Source organism: Furipterus horrens, unplaced genomic scaffold, assembly GCF_987537825.1.
Source record: "Furipterus horrens unplaced genomic scaffold, mFurHor1.1.pri manual_scaffold_2, whole genome shotgun sequence".
Lineage (NCBI taxonomy): Eukaryota > Metazoa > Chordata > Mammalia > Chiroptera > Furipteridae > Furipterus > Furipterus horrens.
In genome coordinates this window covers 8645610-8666815 of record NW_028327172.1, presented here as the reverse complement: position 1 = coordinate 8666815, position 21206 = coordinate 8645610, and the positions used below count along the sequence as shown (strand labels likewise).

Genomic DNA, 21206 nt, shown 5'->3' with positions numbered 1-21206 from the left:
GAGTGTTTTCATTGTAAATCTGTGTTGTACTTTATCAAATGCTTTTCCAGCATCTATTGATATGATCATGGGATTTTTGTCTTCATTTTGTTTCTGTGATGTATTATGTTTATTGATTTGTGAATTTTAAGCCATCCTGTATCCCTAGGATAAATCCCACTTGATTGTACTGTATGATCTTTTTAATGAGTTTCTGGATTCAGTTTGCCAATATTTTGTTGAGGATTTTAGCATCTAAGTTCATCAGCGATATTGGCTTGTAGTTTTCTTTCTTTGTTGTGTCTTGACCTGGTTTTGGAATTAGGATAATACTGTCCTCATTGAAAGAGTTTGGGAGTCTTCCCACTTCTTGGATTTTTTGGAATAGTTTGACTAGGATAGGAGTTAACTCTTCCCTAAATGTTTGGTAAAATTTGTCTGTGAAGCCATCTGGTACAGGGCTTTTGTGTGCCAAGAGTTTTTTTATTACCGCTTCAATTTCCCTAGTTGTTATCAGTCATTCAGGCTTTCCACTTCTTCTTGATTCAGTTTTGGAAGATTATATGTTTCCAGAAATTTGTCCATTTCACCCAGGTTGTCAAATTTCTCGTCATATAGGTGTTCATAGTAATCTCTTACCATCTTTTGTATTTCTGTGATATCAGTTATGATTTCTCCTCTTTCATTTCTGATTTTATTTACTTGGGTCCTCTCTCTTTTTTTCTTGATGAGTCTGGTTAAAGGTTGTCCATTTTGTTTATCTTTTCAAAGACCAGCTCCTGGTTTTATCAATCCTCTGAATTATTATTCTTTTAGTCTCTAGGTCACTTAATTCTGCTCTGCTCTTGATTATTTCCTTCCTTGTACTCGCTCTGGGCTTTGTTTGTTGTTGTTCCTCTACTTCTTGTAGATGTAAGGTTAGGTTGTTTATTTGAGATTCTTGTATCCTTGTTAGGTAGGCCTGTATTGCTATGAACTTCCCTCTCAGGACTGCCTTCTCTGTGTCCCACAGGTTTTAGGCTGTTGTGTGTTCATTTTCATTTGTTTCCAGAAACTTTTTGATTTCTTCCTTGGTGTCATTGTTAACCCATTCATTATTTAATAGCATGTTATTCAGTCCCCATTAATTTGAATGTTTTTGAGGTTTTTCCTTGAGGTTGATTTCTACTTTCAAGCCATTGTGATCTGAGAAGATGCCTGATATAATTTCAATTTTCTTCAACTTGTTGAAGCTTGTTTTGTGTCCTACCATGTTGTCTGTCTTTGAAAATGTTCCATGTGCACTTGAAAGAATGTATATCTTGCATCTGAATCCACTTTGAGGGGAGTGGTCTGCCTGCGGTATGGGTGATGAGCCAGCACTGGGGCCCAGTCAGCTGCTCTCAGTTCCCTCCTCAAAGCCACTGCCCCAAAATCCCTTTAAGTGTTTCTAGTCCACTTTGCCCTCCCTCTACTGGAACCCAGGGTAAGTTGGTGCCAATGTATTTTCGTACATGGTCCCTTTAAGAATTCTTGGTCTCCCGCTGTTTCTCTCAGGACTGCAAAAACCCCTTGGCTTTTCGCTTTTCACAGCTGGATGCTGTTTTACTCTCAGCTCTGTTGCTGTAGGCTGGGAAGCCCAGCTGGGGGTTTAGACCTCACCCTTCTCAGGGGGAACCCCTGGCTGCTGAGATGTTTCTCTGTCCCTTCAGCTGCCACCTGTGGGAGCCCAGCCAGCTCTCTCGCATCTCCACACTTCCTACCAGTCACAGTTGTGAGGAAGTGGCCTTTTCTGTCTGTCTGTGGTTCTAAGGCTTCTCTCCAGCTAGTGTTCAGTTGGTTTTTCTGGGTGATTTCTTCACAATTAAGTTGTAATTCCAGATTGGTCCTGGGAGGAGGTTAGTGGAGCTTCCATGTACTCCTCTGCCATCTTGGAACTCAAAAGCTAGAATTGTTTTAAAAAACTTAATGCATGTTAAAACAAAAGACCTTCTATGGTGCCTAGGGTATAGTGGATATTCTATGTGTTTTAGTTCCTTTATATCTCATGAATGTAGATATTGGAATTTGTTTTTATATATATTGTCCATTTATTTTGTGTTTACTATTTGTTTCTAAACAAAATGACAAGAAAGTAAGTCTTCTGGATAACTGGATTCTCCACTAGAAAGATAGGGGGTTGGATAGTCTCTGGAATTCTAAGACTCTATGACTCAATGACTGTGATTCTGTGGTTCTAGTACTGAGTCGAGCAATCACTATGGGCTCATTGCTAAGGACTCTATGTGGAACTGAAGGAAGACCATGATTATGGCTGCAATGTTCACTCGCTCATTTTTTTAATAGCGTTTTGCCATTGAATCATGGGGTCATCATCTGAGGTCAGAAGAACAACCCGCGCCATCATTGTACAGCCAAATGAAACTGTATTGACTGCGCTTCCCTATGGGCCTCACAGCTCTCTGCTGGATTTCCTCAAGGGAGAGCCAAGAGTCTTGGGGGTAAGTCCTTTCCCATCCATGGGTCTTCCTGAAAGGGAAAAAAGAAGTTACTTCTCCATTTGTGCCCCCAGAGATGCTTTTCAGGGAAGGAGTACACGCCCTTCCCTCCTCCTCATCTTTCAACTACAGTGTATCCTTCTGGATTCATCATAAATACTTTAAAATCACTTACTTGCACAAGTAATTTGATCATCAGTAGATGAGCCCATGTGTAGCCAATATCATTTCCATAGATGTTTGATAAACAAGAAAAATAAAAATTCTTTTTAGAAACACGCAGTTTGCCTCATGTCTTAGAAATGCTTCTGAGGGCTTATTTAACTCTGCAAAATGGAATATTTAACTATAACTACTAACTCCCCTAACCCAGAGGAAATCCTATGGCTCTTTCATGAGGAGTTAGTACTGGTCTTAGAGTCAAAGCAGTGGAGATGCAGGAAACTGGTGGCACCTTTGAGCTTGGAGCAAAAGCCATTAGAGTTCAAACTTTCCCCTTTGTGCTATTACAGGCATTGGGAGTTCTTCGAAAACCATATTCGAGGATCCTAGTGAGATACAAAGTAGAAATAAACATAAAAACAATTGCAGTCATTAAAATGTACTTAGCAGGAGGCTGTATTCACAGCTTCCATCCTTAGTACAAGGGTAAAATCGCTACTTGTGGCATCGTGACATGGAGGCATAGCCTGGGGACAAAGCCCTGAATGCTGGAGGGGCAGCTCTGCCCTGAGAAGAGGCACTGGCCCTGCAAGACCACAACAGAGTTCCCCTCCCTGCAGACTGAAAAACCCACTAGGTTACTCTCTGCTCCAGTCAGGCCATTGCACAAACATGAGACATAGCCTTGCCCCATCTTCTCCACTCCGCATTAGCAAACATAAACTTTGAGAGAACTGGTGGAGCTACAACCCCAGAAGCATACGCTGAATGTGGGAAACGTGTGTGTGTTGGGGAATGGGGATAGTAACAGGATGCTGGTGCTATGGAAGGAAAAAAAAATGTAAAGGTGAATAGCTCGTAGTCTTTGTCCTCAGGAAGTTTGCAATCCATGGGTAGAGTCAGACATATACACAAATTTGCCTGACATAACATTAGTTGGTAACACCAGGGAACATAGCAAGTAGTGATGGACAGGAGTAAAGCATTTGAACCTTAAGGACCCAGGCAAGTGTGATGAGGACATAGATAACGGGCCTTCTGAGAATCTGAGAGTGGTTGGTTGATGGAAAGAGGGTGGCATTCAGACAGAGGGAAGTGTGACAGAAGGATAGAGGAAAGCCCTAGGGACCTGGAAGAGCTGGGCCAAAGGCACCAGGGCACTGGTGACCTCAGGTATACATTTCTCTCCTCACAGGCTGTCCAGATCCTGCTGGCCTTGATCATTGTGAGCATTGGAACTGTATTTGCATTTAATTACTTCAGTTTCTTCCAAAGATTTCCACTTGTTTTCTTCACAGGATATCCATTTTGGGGAGCACTCATTGTGAGTACTGTCAGGAACTTTAGAGAAATTACTATCAAGACTGGTTTGAACTACTTTGAGTCCTAGGATAATGAATCCCATGAATATGGTCCCCAAGGAGACCAGTCCCTTCCATGGGAAGAGAAGTGACTCCATTTAGTCACTGCACTGCCCTCATCATAATAGTAACTGCTCTTAGGTGTGCAGTATTTAAAGGCTTTCAAAGCCCTGGTGTGTATTAAAAGGCATTTCTATCAATCTGGGAGACTAGATGGGTGAATATCCTGCTTTCCTCTTTGTTAATAAGGAAACTGAGTCTCAGAGGAGTGAATTCAAACATATTGGGTTGGCCAAAAAGTCCGTATGGTTTTTTCTGTAAAATAAAAGATACATTTTTTATTTTCACCAGCAATGTTATTGATTTAGATATTTTGAGTATGTCAGCTATCTCCTGCATGGTATACGTTGATTATTCTCAATTAACATCTCGATTTGATCACTAATAACTTCAACTGGTCTACCCAACCACGGAGTATTGTCCAGCAAGAAATCTCCAGCACGAAACTTCACAAACTACTTTTGACACATTCCATCAGTCACAGAAACTTCTCCACACTCTGCACAAATCTTCTTTTGCATTTCAGTTGCACTTTTACCTTTCTTGAAATAATAAAGCCTAATATGCCAAAAATATTGCGTCTATTCTTCCATCTTCAATATTAAAATGGCTACACAAAAATTCACCAATTTTGATAATTTTTAAATGCACACTGATATGACAGCTGTCATATCTAATATAATCTAACAAAATTGTTTCAAGTAAAGTTAAAGACAACTAAGTGCTACTAGAACCATCTTACAGAAAAAAAACAAGCAAACATTTTGGACAACACAATATCTAGCTAGCACTCAGAACTGCAGACTCTCATAGCTTAAAAAGGACTTTAAGATGGTCATTATGGTTCAACCCCCTTGTTATTCTGAAAGGCAATTTTATGAGTGTCACTCATCTAGTTAATTATAGAGCCATAAATACAATTCTTAGTACAGTGCTATTTCCAGCCAATCCCCACAGCCTTGGTTCCTATTCTTGTGCCACAATATTTAAGGGTAGACTCATTAGAATTCCCTCCACTGGAACACAAACCCCCAAGAGGTCAAGAATATTGTCTTAGTAGTTGTTACATTCTAAGAATCTAGACTTATGCTTAATGCACAGTAGGCATGAATGAATGCATCATTCAATGAACAAATGGATGAAGTGAAAAATGAATGAGACTATTGTCTCCATTAAAATCTCTACTCTTGACATCTGGCCAAGATGGAGGCCTAGACAGACACACTGGATCTCCCTCCACAAATAAGAAGGAATACAACTACCTCAAAACTAGAGACAACCAGAAGTTCCAGAATATCAAGTTGCGTGGAAGTCCAACAAACAAATATATAAAGAAGAAAAACTCACCCAGACAGGTAGGAGGGGCAGAGCCATGGTGGAGAGGACCTGGTGTGGTGATGGCAGCAGCGGAAGGCTGGTGGAAAGCGCAGTCACACGTTTTAAAAAGTGGGGAGGGACAGCTGGGGAGCGTTCCCAGCTTGTGAACAGACTGCGCAGCTCATGGTCCTAGCGCCGGGGAAAATCAAGCCTCATTGCTTCTGACTGTGGAAATCAGTGGGGGCTGGGGCAGAGGAAGAAACTGCCGGTCTCTCAGCGGAGTCCACTAGAGCGGAAAGCTAGAGGGGCACCAGTCCCACAAGGAAGTGGGAGAAGGACTGGAAAAGGGGCAGGTGCTGAGCAAGTGGCATTGTTCCCTCTCAGACCCTTCCCACACACACAGCGCCACAGCATGGGGAAACGGGTCGCCCTGTACTGATGAATCCCTAAGGCTCCGCCCCTTACAACGTAGCAGGAGCGACAGGTCTACCTAAGACACAGAGGCAAACAAACACAGGAGCCTGTAAAGATGAGGAGACAGAGAAGTATGGCCCCAAAGGGGGAATGGATCAAGGTTCCAGTGGGAGAACTAAGTGATGAGGAGATAGCCAACCTAACAGATGAGGAATTCAAAACACTGGTGATAAAGATGCGATGCTCACAGGCTTGACAGATATGCTCGAGTATGGCAAACACATAAGGGAAGAAGTGAAGGCTATGATAAGTGAAACAAAGGAAAATCCACACAAAACCCATGGTGAAGGAAAGGAAACGGGGGTTCAAATCAATGATTTGGAATATAAGGAAGAAAAAAAACAGTCAACCAGTACAGAATAAGGAAACAAGAATTGAAAAATATGAGGAAGAGCTTAGGAACCTCTGGGAAATTTTTAAACATGCCAACATCTGAATCATAGGGGTGCCAGAAGGAGAAGAGGAAGAGCAAGAAACTGAAAGCTTAGGTGAAAAAATAGTGAAGGAAAACTTTCCAAATTTGGTGAAGGAAATAGACATACAAGTCCAGGAAGCACAGAGAGTCCCAAACAAGCTAGACCCAAGGAGGACCACACCAAGACACATTATAATTAAAATGTCAAAGGTGAAAAATAAGGAGAGAATCTTAAAAGCAGCAAGAGAAAAGCAGAGAGTTACCTACAAAGGGGTGCCTATAAGACTATCAGCTAATTTTGCAAAAGAAACTTTGCAGACAAGAAGGGACAAAAAATCTCTACTCTTTTGATGAACATAAATATTCCTGCCTTTTTTATAATCTGCATTTCAGAGACAATTAGTAGTGTTTTCACTTCCAGATATAAATAATGTGATATCGAATATGATTTCCAAACTACCCACACTGTCCCCTAGAAAAATCAAACAGACCAACTCCTCATTGCCCTTTTCACCACAGAATTTTTCCAGTGTGACTTTGTGTGACCTGCATGCACAAGTTTTTATGCGCTTCTGGTGTGCTGCTTGTCAAAACTCCACTTTTCATTGAGAAGATACTTACTAAGCACAAAGTAAATCTTCAGTACACTGTCACAGGTGCTGAGAGTTCTGGTAAACAGACCCTCTCTGAGAGAACTGGTCAACTACTCTTAGAATTTGATGGGGTTTGTCCTGTGATAGGGAGGCTATGATTGAAGAAGTAAAACTAACATAACAGATACGTTATTATACTTGTGCTAAGCAGGCTAAGAAAGGAGTTCCAGGTCTGCCATATGAGGGATTCATGGAGGACGTACCTGGCCTGGGAGGTTAGGGAAGTCCTCGGCACGTAGGTGTCATGGGACATCTTGTGGCATGTTTTGGGCTGGAAGATAGTTAGTTGCAAGTACTGTCTGGTCCACTGTACCACAGTATTTATAATCTTCAGCAACATTGGCTTATTTCATCCTGTGCAGTGGCTGTCTGATTCTTCCAATGATCTATATAGTTCCTGTGTAATTATTTACTTCCTCTTGCTGTCAGCAGTAATAATAATTAGAAGTATTTTCAATGTGGAGTTCTACACCGTTGTACCTTCCATTTCCTGCTCCAGACTGGCCCTGATGAGGGAGATTATTTATCCTCAGTAGTTCATGCACTCGGTTAATCATGCCGCAATGGGAATGATGGTGGCGTGGTGTGCTGCAGCGATAACCAAGGGCTGATTCAGTTTTCTTGTGGTTTCCTGCCCCGGTAGCGACAGCCTAGATGACCCTATTGCACAAACCTGCTTAAATAAATATCACCTTTTTTTCCCTTTACTGGCTGGAGCATTGATGGGCTAAAGCTACAACCTCCTATATTTTCTTAACAACGTGAACTATCTTCCATTTCCCATCATACAACAATATGAGTTTTTGCACTTTAGGAAATCTTTGCTCTTGGTAGTTAAACACAGTTGTATGGAGTCGCTATTCTTGATTAGGAATCTCTGCATTGTGTGTTATTGTCTTGGCCATATTCCCAAAGCTTAGATTAGCACTGTTACGGACCTTCAGATAGATGAGCACTTTCATAGGCTTCTTGATACTGTGAGTGGCCTCTTGAATCTCTCATTACTCTACCCTGTCTGGTTATCTGGAGTCTTTCTCCTGACTCAGTACATCTTGTGGGTACTCTTCAAAATCTGTGCCTCAGAGGTTCATCTGTTCTTTGTTCAACCACCATTGGCAGAAGAGTCAGATGAATGCTTCCCTAAAGTTTTAAATAGCAAACCACCCCTCATCATACAGTATTTGGCCTTGCAGGACTTAATGTTGCTTTCTCAATATTCTTCATGAAGACAAGAAGAAGTTTTTAGTCTTAGCCAACCAGGTGGACATCCCCATAACTGGATAGCCATTTCCAGGGAGTGTTTGAATCTTCTAAATGATATGACTCAGAAATTGGTTCTCTTGATGTCTTCATCACACCCATTGGAACCAAGGAAACTGAATTCTCCAGAAGAAACTACCTTTCAGACACCAAAATTCAGCCACATGCCTTGACCTTCTACACCCAATGTTGCAAGACCCTTTGGATCCCCATTTGGCTTTAGTGTAATAAATCAGACAGCTGGAATTTTTTTATGTAAACACCTGCTATGGGTCACCTCAGGGTTCTCAGCTGATAAGAAGAGAGCCAAGATTATGGATTTCTGCTTCTAATTAGCAAATGAATGAATTTTCTAATCTTCCATCTACTTTTAGTGCTACGAGCAAGACAGTGAGACAGCCCAGTGTGATTTATTCATGGATTCAGAATAAACATGAACAGATTAAGAATTTCTTGTCAAATGGATACCAATAATGTATTTTTTCAGTAAGCATCCAGAGGCCTCTATTCAGGCTGTTTTTTCATTGGAAGGTCTGTCTCACTTAGTAGCAGCGCCATTTACAGAAGATAGATTTGGAGTTGTTCAGACTACACACCAGCGATTCTTAGTGCTTTGTTGATGCTTCAAGAGGCAGTTGACAAGTACTTCAAGCTTCCTCGTGCTTCCAGTAAACCACCTCGGATTTCAGGAACCCTTGTGGGTACCTCTTATAAAACATTAGGATTTGCATTTAGAGCATCACTAAAAACTGCTATCTATCGAATAACTATTGCATTTGGCAAACATCTGAATGTTGTGCAAACATTTACTAAACGTCAGAAAAGACTTCAACAGTTCTTGAAGTTCAAAGAATAGTTAAATAATAGAAACTGTATTCATTTCACTGCTGATACAAATACAGATGGGACGGTAAATATTCAGCATTCTTAGATCTGAAGGAAATGGGCTAATTAATGCTTGGTTTGTCATGGTGGTTGCTTTGAGAACTATACTTCAGTGAGTGGTACCCTTTGGATCTTAAAGAGGGGTTTGCCTCTCCCAGCTGACCTTAGCAAAGAAGCCTTGGTCAGTGCTGAGCATGGCCAGCGCAGTATTTCTTACATTAGTGCCACCCTCCTTCTCTGATGCTCAGGTAGAAAGACTGGTTTGGGAGAATCATAGGCCTTTAGATTACAATATAACTTCTAAAGTTAATTATATTGTAAGGTGGTCAAATCCATCACTTGTTAACCTTTATCTCTTTTCTTCTTAAAAGTTTATTATCACAGGATATCTCACAGGATTCAACAGGAAGGGAAAATGTCTGGTAAGTCACTTTGGTGACTTCTATGTAATTAAAAATCTTCTACTTGCTTTACCTCATCTTTGTGTACAAAGCCTTTAGCAATCCAGGCTCTCCTAGGAAAATCTTTCCACATCAGATTGGCAGTTCAAGTCATTGCTGTTTGTCAGCGTCACCATTAGCCCTGCATCCTTCCACTGGTTCTGATTTCCCTGGTCAACTAAACTGAAAGGTTGCTTATTGGAAACCTTCCTACGCTCCTTTAACTCAGCCATTTTCAACCAGGGAGCTCCAGAAATTTTTAAAACATGCAAGACCTGACTATTTAGTCAGGGGCACTGACCTCTTCCCCCTTAGAGTGTCAAATAAAAAAATGACAACAGCCAATACAACAATAGCTCCGTCCAGTGTGAATGAGTCAAAATTATACCCACTATTTTTGTCACCTTGGCAAAAAATATTTTTTTTGAGAATTTGAGTAATTAGTTTATGTGTGCTATGAAATGCAAAAGGTTGAAAACTGTTACTCTAACTCAATGGTTAGTAATAGGGAGTGATTTTGTGGCCCCTTACCCACCTCCACCCCTGCCACCTCCTCCGTTCCCTTGAGGATATTTGACAATGTCTGAAGACATTTTTGGTTGTCCCTACTAAATTGAGATGTGCGATTTTTCTTTTTTTCCTTTAAAAGGAAGATATTCCCTTCCCTTCAAAGGGATTCAGACACTGAGCTCAAAAAAAGGAAACCTTTAAACTCAAATCCAAATTTTTTACTACCTGTAAATTATGTTAACGATTTGGTGGGTTACTGTGCGAACCCCCCATGGGCAATGAACCTAAGCCCCAGGAAGGCAGGACCTTCTCTACCCTGTTTATCTTTGTGTCCCAGGGCCCAATGCAGTGTCTGACACATAGCTGGTATCCACCAAATATTTATTAAAATAGGTGAATAAATGGATACTGCCCTAAAATTAGGTGACATCACTTTCTTTTTTCTGCACTATTAATTTTTTTAATTTTAATTTTGTTTTGAAATGTGTGCCTGCTTGTTTTTGTTAAAAAGGCAGGGTTAATACACAGTTTCTTTCTTTTTTAAAAATTATTGATTTATTTATTGTTTTTCTATTACAGTTGTCCTACTTTTTCCCCCATTGCTCCCCGCCGCACCCAGCTGACATCACTCTCACTTTTCAAGGTAGAAATTGAGACTCCAAGAGATTAAATATCTTGTATGATGTTCTATTAATACTTCACTAGGACTCAAAATCAGGTTTGATTACAAGGCCAGGACATCTCTAACACACTATTTTGCTTAGCAGTCATGAAAGGTGGTGCATCAGGATAAAGCGAACATTTTCTTTTTTTAAAAATTAATCTTGGTTGTATTTTTTCCATTACCATTTAGTCCCCTTATGCTAAGTGAAATAAGCCAGTCAGAGAAAGACAAATGCTGTATGATTTTACTCATATGTGTTACTCATATGTGGAATCTAGTGAATAAACTGAACTAACAAGGAAAATGGGAACAGACTCATAGATGGAGAACATTTTCTTACGCATTAACCACAGAGCACCCTCTTCTACCCATTCTCTCTCTTGGCTTCCTGGCTCATTCTAAAGCTTTTTGCTTTTATTATTTTAAAAAACTTTTTCAGGGGCAAGATATCATGCGCATGAATGTGATCAGTTCCTTGGCTGCCGTGGCTGGGATTACTTTCACCATTATCAGCTTTCAATATCAGCACCAGTACTGCAAAGAGCCTTCCACTGAAGGAATATGTGTTATAGGCAGAACCCTTTTCAATGTAAGTGGTCTTGTTCTTTACAATGAAATCTGTATAATCTTACCTGAGTTATAGTCACAATGCATTGATTCATTAATTTTAATTTCAATAACTGACAGGTCCACATTTGAACTGACTGTTGAGCCACAGTGTCTGGATTTGAAATCCTGGTTTTGTCACATATAAACTTGTGGCCTTCACCTAATGTTTTGTCTTCTCTGAGCCTCAGTTTCCCTCATGTGGAAAATGAAGATAATAAGAATACCTACTTCAATGGGTTGTTAGGAGGATTACTTAAATTAGAATACTAGCTTGTACAGTGTAAATAGTCAATAGATTTTAACTATTACCATTAGGGTTGACACAGATCAGTGTTTAATAAGTCACTTAATAAAGTATTTTAGTAATTTCAAAACATAAATCATTGTATACAAATGTGGCTATTTTATTCGTTAAAGCAGATGAGATGTATCTTTACCAGGAAATATAATTGTAGGTGTAATTCTATGTGTTATCTACAAAGTAATCAATGAGATTATTTTTACACATATCAATAAATCCAAAAGGCCATTCCCTCTACTTTCCCAAGCAAATCCTGGGGTTTCCGTCTCTGTCTGCCAGCCACATCTTGATGGCTTTGGTCCTAGATTGTTAATGAGATTTGGCCCATTTAAATGGAGGTGAAGTAGAATCATGGGAAATTGTCTTCCCCAATGAAGAAGGATAGGAAAAGAGCCATTAGTTACTCAATATGAGATCTTATTTGATCCTCACAATCATTCATTAAAGTGAGTCTAAGGATGTTCCCATATGCTCTGAAATAAATTCCAGACTTAGACTCATAAAAAGCTACTAAAAAAAAGCCAGAGATCAATATAAGAGATAAAATCCTGTCCTAATTAGGCCAAGAATATTATATTATAATCCTTACCCTTTTCCTAGTGGACACAGGGCCACTACTGTACATTACTTTGGTATAAATCAGGAAGAAATTGTATCCTGAAAGGGTTAAACTTCCATATAAATAAAACTGCTGTCTATCTCCTGCCCCACATGGTCAGGTATTGCAGGATTAGTTTCTGCACACGGAATCAAATATATCCAATTTATTCCAAGACCTCGCTTCTATAACCCCACAATTCCTTGCTGTAACACACACATCATAAACTAAAAAAGCCAGAGCAGTGGGCCTTCGACATCTCTTGAACTGACCTCTGTTTCAAAGACCATCCTTTGTCTACACGTCAGTCTATACTTCACCAGGTGAATCCAAGGACATTAGTCAAGGGCTTCCTGTTAAACACAGAATTAAGACCCCAATCTTAAAAGGCTTATAAGACCCTATAGAACCTATTCTGCCTGCCTTCCTGACATTATTCCAGGTCTTTATCTTTCTCACTCCATTCTCCTGTCACTTTCTGAAATTCCTTAATGTATTAAGCACTCACTGTCCCAGGGCCATAAGGCTAGCGTTTCCTTGCTTCAAATGCTCCCCATACCTGTTCTTACCCTTTTTCACTTACTCAATGAACCCCTCCTTGATCCTTAATTTCAGTTTTAACATCATTTTTTAAGGATGCCCTTCCTGATTGCAGCTCTACCCTCCTCAGGGCAGACCTGGCCAGGTCTCCCATGACAATCATGCATAGCTCCCGATACTTTTTCACGGCACTAACACAATTTACTTGAGTGAAAAATCACCTATTTGTTACTGTCTGCCTTCCTTACTGTGATAGAAGTCCTACAAAGACAAAACCAGGTATCTCTTGTACGACATCTGAAACCATTAAATTTACAGTAGTTACTTCATTACCTATTTAGTTTACCAACAAATGGGATATATCCAAGCTTTTGAATGTGTTACTGAAAAATCAAGATTCAGTTTAGACTCAGTCACTTGCCCAAGGTTAAGTGTAACCTTGGGACCAATTGCACTAGCCCTTTTTGTCTCCAGAGTCTATGCTTTTTAGACACCATGCTATTCCATGCTGCTTCTTGATCTAAGCATTACCTTAAAGGAGAGTGTGCAAAATGGAAATCTGTGGACTATGTTAATCCTGAAGATATGTTCTAGTTCTAGTTAATTTATACAAGTAAATAAATTATTATAAATATGCATATCAGGCTTCCTTAAGGAGAAGGAAAAGACCAAGTATCATGGTCACTATTGTTTGAAACTGAGTAATAGATGAATCCTAGAAATATCATCACTCTCTACCATCTCCCCTCCTACCTTTTTAAGTCATTTAAGGTGGTTTCTTGGCCTCTATAGGCATTGGAGTTTGTTTCCTCTGCTTATCAGGAAGAGATAAAATAAAAATCGTTCGATCACTGATGGTTACGGAAGCATCTGCAATATGGGTTTTGTTTAACTTGGTCATACAGAGTAGGTGGTCCTTGGCTTAGGTTTGTAAAATGAAACAACTTGCATCCCAAATGTCAGTTATTTTTCCTCATTTTTATTGCAGGGCATTTTGTCAGTCTTACTGATGATCAGCTCAGTAGAGCTCAGTATCTCTGTGACTATAGCCTCCTTTAGAAGCAACTGCTGGACCAGGTCAAATGAGGTGCGTTCTAAGTTTTTATGAGAATGGATTCCCATTCTAAGCTGATGCCTGATCTATCAGTGGGCAGAACAATATTCTCAGGTGCTGAACTAAAATTTTAAGTTTAGGAAGATTAAGGAGGTACAAACTTAAAACTGAAGGCCCATTCTATCCTTTGAGACAACTATACTCCTTTTTCTTGCTCTATCTGCTATCCCCAGTCATTCAGACATAGCTCCTTATCTCCCAGCCAAAATATATGAAAGACCAGACTTAATGGGAACCTGTTGCATGAGGAACAATTCCCTCACCAGAGAGAAAGCAGAGACGAAAAATATTTAACAGTGATACAGTTATGACGTACAATAATCATTAGCGATTACATTTATTTAATGCTTTGTCAGTCATTGTTGTAATCACTTAGCACCAACTTACTCAACCTTGACAAAACTATTAAAACACCCTTATTTTACATATAAAAGAACTAAAGCACAATGAGTAACCTTTCCAGTGTCTCATAACATCAGGATTCTGACTCAAGTAATGTGGTTCCACTGTGCTCTCTATGTCTCAATAACAACTCCAGGCCTTCTGTTAGTTGTTTTTTCCCCTCTTTTTTTTTTTTTTTACATCAACTTTATAGAATTATAATTTAAAGTCATTAAAATGCACCAAATTTGATTGTACTATTCAAGAAGTTGTGATGGTAGCTGAACTATCAAAATGTAGTGAGTTCTTGTCACCCCAACGGTTCCCCAGAATCTCTTTTCCAGTCAAGTTTTCTTCATCACCTCTTTCAGCTACTACTTTCTCAAACTTCATATACATGGAATTTTATGTAATTACTCTTTGTGTTCAGCTTCGTTCATTCAGCAACATGTTATGAGATTCATCCATGCTGTTCCATGTATCAGTGGTTTGTTCCTTTTATGCAAGGATCCACCACAGTTTGTTTATTTACTTACTTTCTGATGGGCATTTGCATTCTCATTTCTATGTGGCCAGATGTTTTCATGTCTCTTGGTGTGTTGTGTCTAGGATTTGATTGCTAAGTCATAGAGCAAATGCATGTTTAACTTTGTAAGAAAACGTCAAACAGTACTCCAAAGTGACTGTACCATTTTGCATTCTTATCAGCAATACATGAAAGCTACAATTGCTCCATATAATTACCAACACTTGGAATTGTCAGTTGTATTAATAATTTAACCATTCTAGTGAATATTCAGTGTTAATTCTTCATAGCTTTAATTTGCATTTCCTTGATGACAAATGATGATGAGACCTTTTCTCTGTGTTTATTGTCCATCTGTATACCTTTTTCTTGAGATGTGTCTGTTCAAATCTTTAGTCAACTTTTTTTTTTCTTCTTCTTTTTCTTTTATTTTTTGGTTTTTCAATTACAGTTGTCCCATTTTCCCCCCATTGCTCCCCCCTCAGTCCACCCCCTCTCCCACAATCATATCCCTCCCCATTGTCCATGTCCATGAGTCATTTATACACGTTCCTTGACTAGACCCTTCCCTTACTTTTAGTCAACTTTTATTGCATTATCTTATTGAATTATAAGAATGAGTTATAACTGATTCTTATCATTTTTTGTATGTTTTATTGATTATGCTGTTATAGTTGTCCCAATTTATTTTCCCTTTGCTCCTCTCCACCCAGCAACCCCCCTCCTTCCAGCAGTCCCCCGCCCCCACTTAGTCCATATTCATGGGTCATGCATAGAGCTCTTCTCAACATCCCCCTTTCTATTCCCCACCCTCCTACTGTGCTTCTTAATTCCTGCACCACTTTCCTCCCTCATCCCCCTTCCTCCTCCCAACTGACCTCCCCCCCATGCTCCCCCTATCTACGATTCTGTTCCTACTCTAATTGTCTGCTTAGTTTGCTTTTGTTTCCATTCCCTAGCTTCTTTTGTTTATAGTTGCGATACCGTTTTCATTTTAATGTTCATAGTTTTGATCTTCTTTTTCTTAAACAAGTCCCTTTAACATTTCATGTAATAATGGCCTGGTGATAATGAACTCCTTCAGCTTTACCTTGTCTGGGAAACTCTTTATCTGCCCTTCCATTCCAAATGATAGCTTTGCTGGATAGAGTAATCTTGGTTGTGGGTCCTTGCTTTCCATCACTTTGAATGTTTCCTGCCAGCCCCTTCTTGTGCACAAAGTTTCTTTTGAGAAATCAGCTGACAGTCTTACAGGTACCCCTTTGTAGGTAATTCTCCTCTTCTCTCTTGCTGCTTTTAAGATTCTCTCTGTATCCTTAACCTTTGGCATTTTGATTATGATGTGTCTTAGTATGGTCCTTCCTGGGTCTAGTTTGTTTGGGACTCTCTGTGCTTCCTTGAACCATATGTCCATTTCTGTCCCCAAATTAGGAAAGTTTTCCTTCATTATTTTTTCACATAAATTTTCAATTTCTTGCTCTCCCTCTTCACCTTCTGGCAACCCTATGATTCAGATGTTTGCACGTTTATAACTGTCCCAGAGGTTTCTAAACCTCTCCTCATTTTTTAAAATTCTCGTTTCCTCCTTCTGTACTGGTCGACTGTTTGTTTCTTCCTTATGTTCCAATTTGTTGGTTTGAACCCTGATTTCCTTTCCTTCACCAATTGTTTTGTATGGATTTTCCTGCATTTCAGCCAGGGTAGCCTTCATTCTTTCCCCATCCTCTTTAATCTTTGCTGTCAAATCTGTGAGCATCTTTATCACCAATGTCTTAAACTGTGGCTCTGTTAAGCTTTCTGTTTCCTCATCTGTTAGGCATGCTATCTGCTCGTTGCTTAGTTGTGTCACTGAGTCCTTGATCTGCCCCTCCTTCTGGGTCATACTTCTTTCTCTCCTCATCTTTCTGTGCTTGCCTCTGTAATTTGGGTAAGGGCTGTCGCAGCTCTTACATTATAGGGGGCAGAGCCATAGGTATTCATTAGTGCTGGTGACCGTTTCACCATGTTTTGGTGCTGTATGTGGGGGAAGGGTCTGAGAAGGAACAGTGCCGGCTGCCACCATTTTTTCAGCCACTTCTCCCCCTTCCCATACTAAGCAAGCTGCCTCCTTTTCGAAACTGGTAGCATCTTCCTTTGCTCCAGCCCCGACCTGCTTTCACAGTCAGAAGCAACGCAGCTCTATTTTCCCCGGCTCTGGAACTGCAAGCTACATGGTCTGGTTTGGGGCTAGGACTGCTTCTCGGTTTTAAACTGTATGACTGTATCTTTCGCCACAGCTAATGCTAGCGGCATGCATGCTCTGTGCTCCCACCCGCTGTGCAGCCTCAAGCCCTGCTGCCACCAAGCACTGCCCCGCAGCCGCTGCTCCGCTCCTCCTTCTCTCCATCCCAGTTCTGCCCCTCCTACCTATCTGGCTGATTATTTCTTCTTTATTTCTTTGCTGAACTCCCCTGTAGTTTTGATTTTTTCGATTTTCAAAGTTTTTTTTTTTTTTTTTTAGTTCTGAAGTGGTTGTAAATTTCTTCTTAGCTGTGAGGAGATGCAGCACATCTATTTATGCCTCCATCTTGGCCAGAAGTCTCGTGTCTTTTTTGAGATTTGTGTATTGCTAATATTTTCCCCAGCTTTGGCTTGCCTTTTCGTTTCCTTGTAGTTTTTTTTAAATAACAAATTGGATGATGTATAATGTATAATTTCTTTTCTTTTACAGTTAGTCTTTTCTGTATTCTAATAAAAGTTTGCTTACACCAAGATTGTAAAGACTTTATTCTCTGTTTTCTTGTAGAAGTTTTACAGTTTTAGCTCTTATGTTTAAAAGTATAATACATTTTGAGTTAAATTTTATGTGCAGCTGTGAGGTAAGGTTAGACATTCATGCACACACACACCACTACCTTGGAGAGTTTTAACACTATTTGTTGAAAATGCGGTATTTCCCCTGATAGCTGGCACCTTTGTGAAAATCAATTGACTTCTTATCTATAGGATTCCTTTGGACACTTGATTTTGTCCCATTGATCTATGTATCTGTCCTACATATTTCACACTGTCTTTAATTTCTGTAGCTTTAGAGTAATTCCTTATCATTGTAGTAAACATACATACTATTTATTATTTTAACCATTTTTATGTGTATAATTCAGTGGCATTAAATAGACTCCCAATGAATATAATTACTATCACTATTTATGCCCAAAACTTTTTCATCATCCCAATACAAATTATGTACCATAAAACACAAAATTATTGCTGGGATTATGATTGGAGTTGCATTAAACTAATAAATAATTTAGGAAAATTTTATTTATTGATAATATTTAGTCTTCTTATTTATGTTCATAGAATATGTCTATATTTTCTTACATCTATTTTCATTTCTCTGAGCAGTACTTGGTAGGCTTCAGTGGATAAGTCCTGTGCATGGTTTGTTAAATTTATCCTAAGCATTTCATGATTTTTTTCCCATTTACATTGTATTTTAAAATTTTATTTTTCAAATATCCACTATTTACACATAGAAACAATTTATTGCACCTAGCATATCACCTACCAATATCTACCTGTTTACCGTCCGCCATCACACTATGCTGTATCACAACCTCATGCTTTTGCATCCACTGTTTCCTCTTTCTGGATTTTGACTCCTGTCTTACTTCATGTTAGCTTTTTGCCTGAGGAATTCCTACTCATCGAGATATAGATCAAATACTACCTCTTCTATGAAGCATTTCCTAGCTTTCTCAGAACTAGGTTATCTTCTACAATCCCATAAAGCACTTAGTAGCTACTTGCATAATAGCATTTGCTAAACTATATTATTATCTATTTATATAATGAGCAATTATGGGCAAAGCCCACATCTAATGATCTTTGATCTCAGACACCTAGTTCATCTAGTAGGTGATCAATAAATAAATAAATCTGAATATATGAATATTGATGGGATAATTTAAAACGTCTTGGAAATTTTATAATGTTAAGTATGGAAAGAAGTTCAGACTATCTTAATCAAATTCCCCTAGTCAATATTTGAGATAATAGAGGGTGATGACTTCTCCAGAATAAAACCAGTGAGTTGATAGTAAGGGCAGTACTGGTATTTTTTTCCTTATTCTTCCTGTAGTTGTTATTTTCTATCTACTGTCTTAAGGCAGAGGTGAAAATAATTTGGTAATACAAGAATAAAAGAATATCAAAGATGACTTATATTAATGTTTCCCCTACCCCTTGGTTTTATAGATTGTGTTTTTCTTGCCTTCGGATGTTGCTCATGAGAGTGAATTATCTATCCCCGAAGAAAATGCTGTAATACAATTTGACCTTCAAGAAGAGTCTAACAGGGATGGTTCATCAGCAAGCATACGACCTGTTTTCTTTGGAGGCTATACTTTCTTCAAGTTAAGAGTCTCAAGAAATCCTTTAACCTTTCATCACTCAGGGAAAAGAGGCAGTAATAATTACTACACACCTTCTTCTTCATCTGGGTCAGGTGAACAACGGGAAAATATCCCTCCTCCTTCTAAATATTATGAGGAAGAAATTGAGCTGAAATCTTTGTCTACCATATTAGAGAAAAGGCCCTCAGAAGATATCGCACACACTGAGCAAAGAAATGATGAAGATCTACTATATACTCCTGAACACCCCTCAGAAATGCAGACCCAATTTCAGCAGCCTGAAACTTTGTCACTCCAAGTTTTTCCATCCCATTCTATAAAAAATCTTGAAATGTTATCACCCTATGATTTGCCTTCTCAAGCTCTGTCAGGACATGCCTTGCTATCGGAAGCCCCAACACACCACGTTACACAGTCTCATGACCTGATATCCAAAGACATGCCATCTCAAGACATACCATCCTCAGACACAAAGTCCCAAGACACACGATCCCATGACATACCATCTCAAGACATGCCTTCCCAAGAAAGGCTTTCCCAAGTACAGGTTCTGCGAACACAAGCCAAGCAATTTGAAGCCCCAACATCCCATGTTGCTCAGGACCTCAGTGTACAACACCCAGAACAGCAATTCTTGGATCTTCATCTACAAAACACCCAGCAGCAAGATCAGCAATTTACACATATGCCATATCAAGACATTCAATCAGAAGTCAATTTACTGACCCAAGAATGGAAATATGAGAAACACCAAAGCAGGAAATCTACCAAGCAACATTCCTTAGGCCAACATAGTGAAGGCTGGCAATCTCTAACAAATAAATGCCTAGACTTGCCAAACCAAGGCCAGCAATACCCAAGGAGGAAATCCCTAGACCAGAAAATCAAAGGCTGGCTATCCCCAAAAAGGCACTCCATAGATAAACAAGTCCAAGATAAGCAATTCTCCGATCAGCAAGCTGAAGACCAGCTGACGCCAGGAAAGCTATTCCTAAAACAACAATCCCAAAATGAGCAAGGTGAAGACCAGCAGGATGAAGAGGAGAAATCTCCCAAGAAACAAAGCCAACACAAACAAGCTAAAGACCTGCAGGTCCAAGAGAAGAAATCCTCAGAGCAGCTAAGCCAACACCTACAATCCCAAATGCAGAAGTACCAAGACTGGCAATCATTAGGCCAAAAATCCCAAGACTGGGGAACTCAAGGATGGAGAAACAAAGATTGTAAAGCACAAGAATGCCAATTTGAAATGAAGCATTCCCTAAAATGGGAATCACAAGCCTGGCAAACCCAAGATCTATTAGAGAAAGAATTCTTAAAGCAGAAAGTCCTATTCATAGAAGGCCAAACTCTGCACACCACAACTCAACATAACCTTGATCAGCAATTACAAGACGTTGCATTTCCAGACAATCAGTATCAAGAGAAGAACCAATCAGACCTTCGATCCACAAGTATCCAAAGAGATGATAGACAAATAGTCCCTATACAAACAAAAGACATCAAAGTAATAGACATGAAGAGTCTATGCCAAAACCCAAGTGACCTACACTCAGAAGATGTGAAGCTGGATTTTCATCATTCCTCCTGCCAAAGCTCAGTACAAGATGCATCTTCCTCCTATTTGTTCAACGTAGGTTCAGAACAAGATGAGCAAGACGTGCAACAAAACAGATCCATTAGCTCGACTTTAACCTCATGTTATACAAAGGATCGACAGCACCCTGAAGACTCTGACTAACTTGCAGAACCTACCCAAATGCCACTCTGCTCCCAATTATGGGACCAAATTAGAGAAAAACAACATAGTCACCTCCAACCTATGTTCTCAAGTGCAGTTGCCACCTTATTCACTCACCAGAAAGGGAAGGGCAAGCAGAAAATGCAAAGGATTTGTCCTTAAGTAAAATAAAATGACAACAAACATCAGTACTGTTTCAGCACTTTCTGAGTGTAAAGGAATCATTCACATTTAAACTCTTGGTCCTCATGTTAGTGTCTCAATTTATGATCCGCCATTATTTTACAACCCAATACTTAGAAGACCTGCTTTTCTATGGTGCTGATATTTCTTGCCTCCTCC

General features: G+C 39.5%; 1 protein-coding gene and 1 pseudogene across 1 annotated transcript; both read left to right on the top strand.

The window, feature by feature from the left end:
- Positions 1–1387: 1387 nt before the first annotated feature.
- Positions 1388–21013, top strand: MS4A14 (membrane spanning 4-domains A14). Its single transcript, XM_090267481.1, has 7 exons — positions 1388–1444; positions 2305–2459; positions 3814–3942; positions 9415–9465; positions 11097–11246; positions 13694–13792; positions 18966–21013. Exons 2-7 carry the CDS (start codon positions 2322–2324, stop codon positions 20862–20864), a joined length of 2466 nt encoding a protein of 821 aa, XP_090123607.1. The 5' UTR covers positions 1388–1444; positions 2305–2321; the 3' UTR covers positions 20865–21013.
- LOC150017707 (nucleoporin NDC1-like) lies at positions 6796–9014 on the top strand (annotated as a pseudogene).
- Positions 21014–21206: the final 193 nt, after the last annotated feature.

Coding starts and splice junctions, on each gene's coding strand:
- MS4A14 (XM_090267481.1), top strand. CDS start 2,322: ATGGGGTCATCATCTGAGGTCAGAAGAACAACCCGCGCCATCATTGTA. Junction 3,943..9,414: donor CATTTTGGGGAGCACTCATT/GTGAGTACTGTC, acceptor TCTTCTTAAAAG/TTTATTATCACAGGATATCT. Junction 13,793..18,965: donor GCTGGACCAGGTCAAATGAG/GTGCGTTCTAAG, acceptor TTGGTTTTATAG/ATTGTGTTTTTCTTGCCTTC.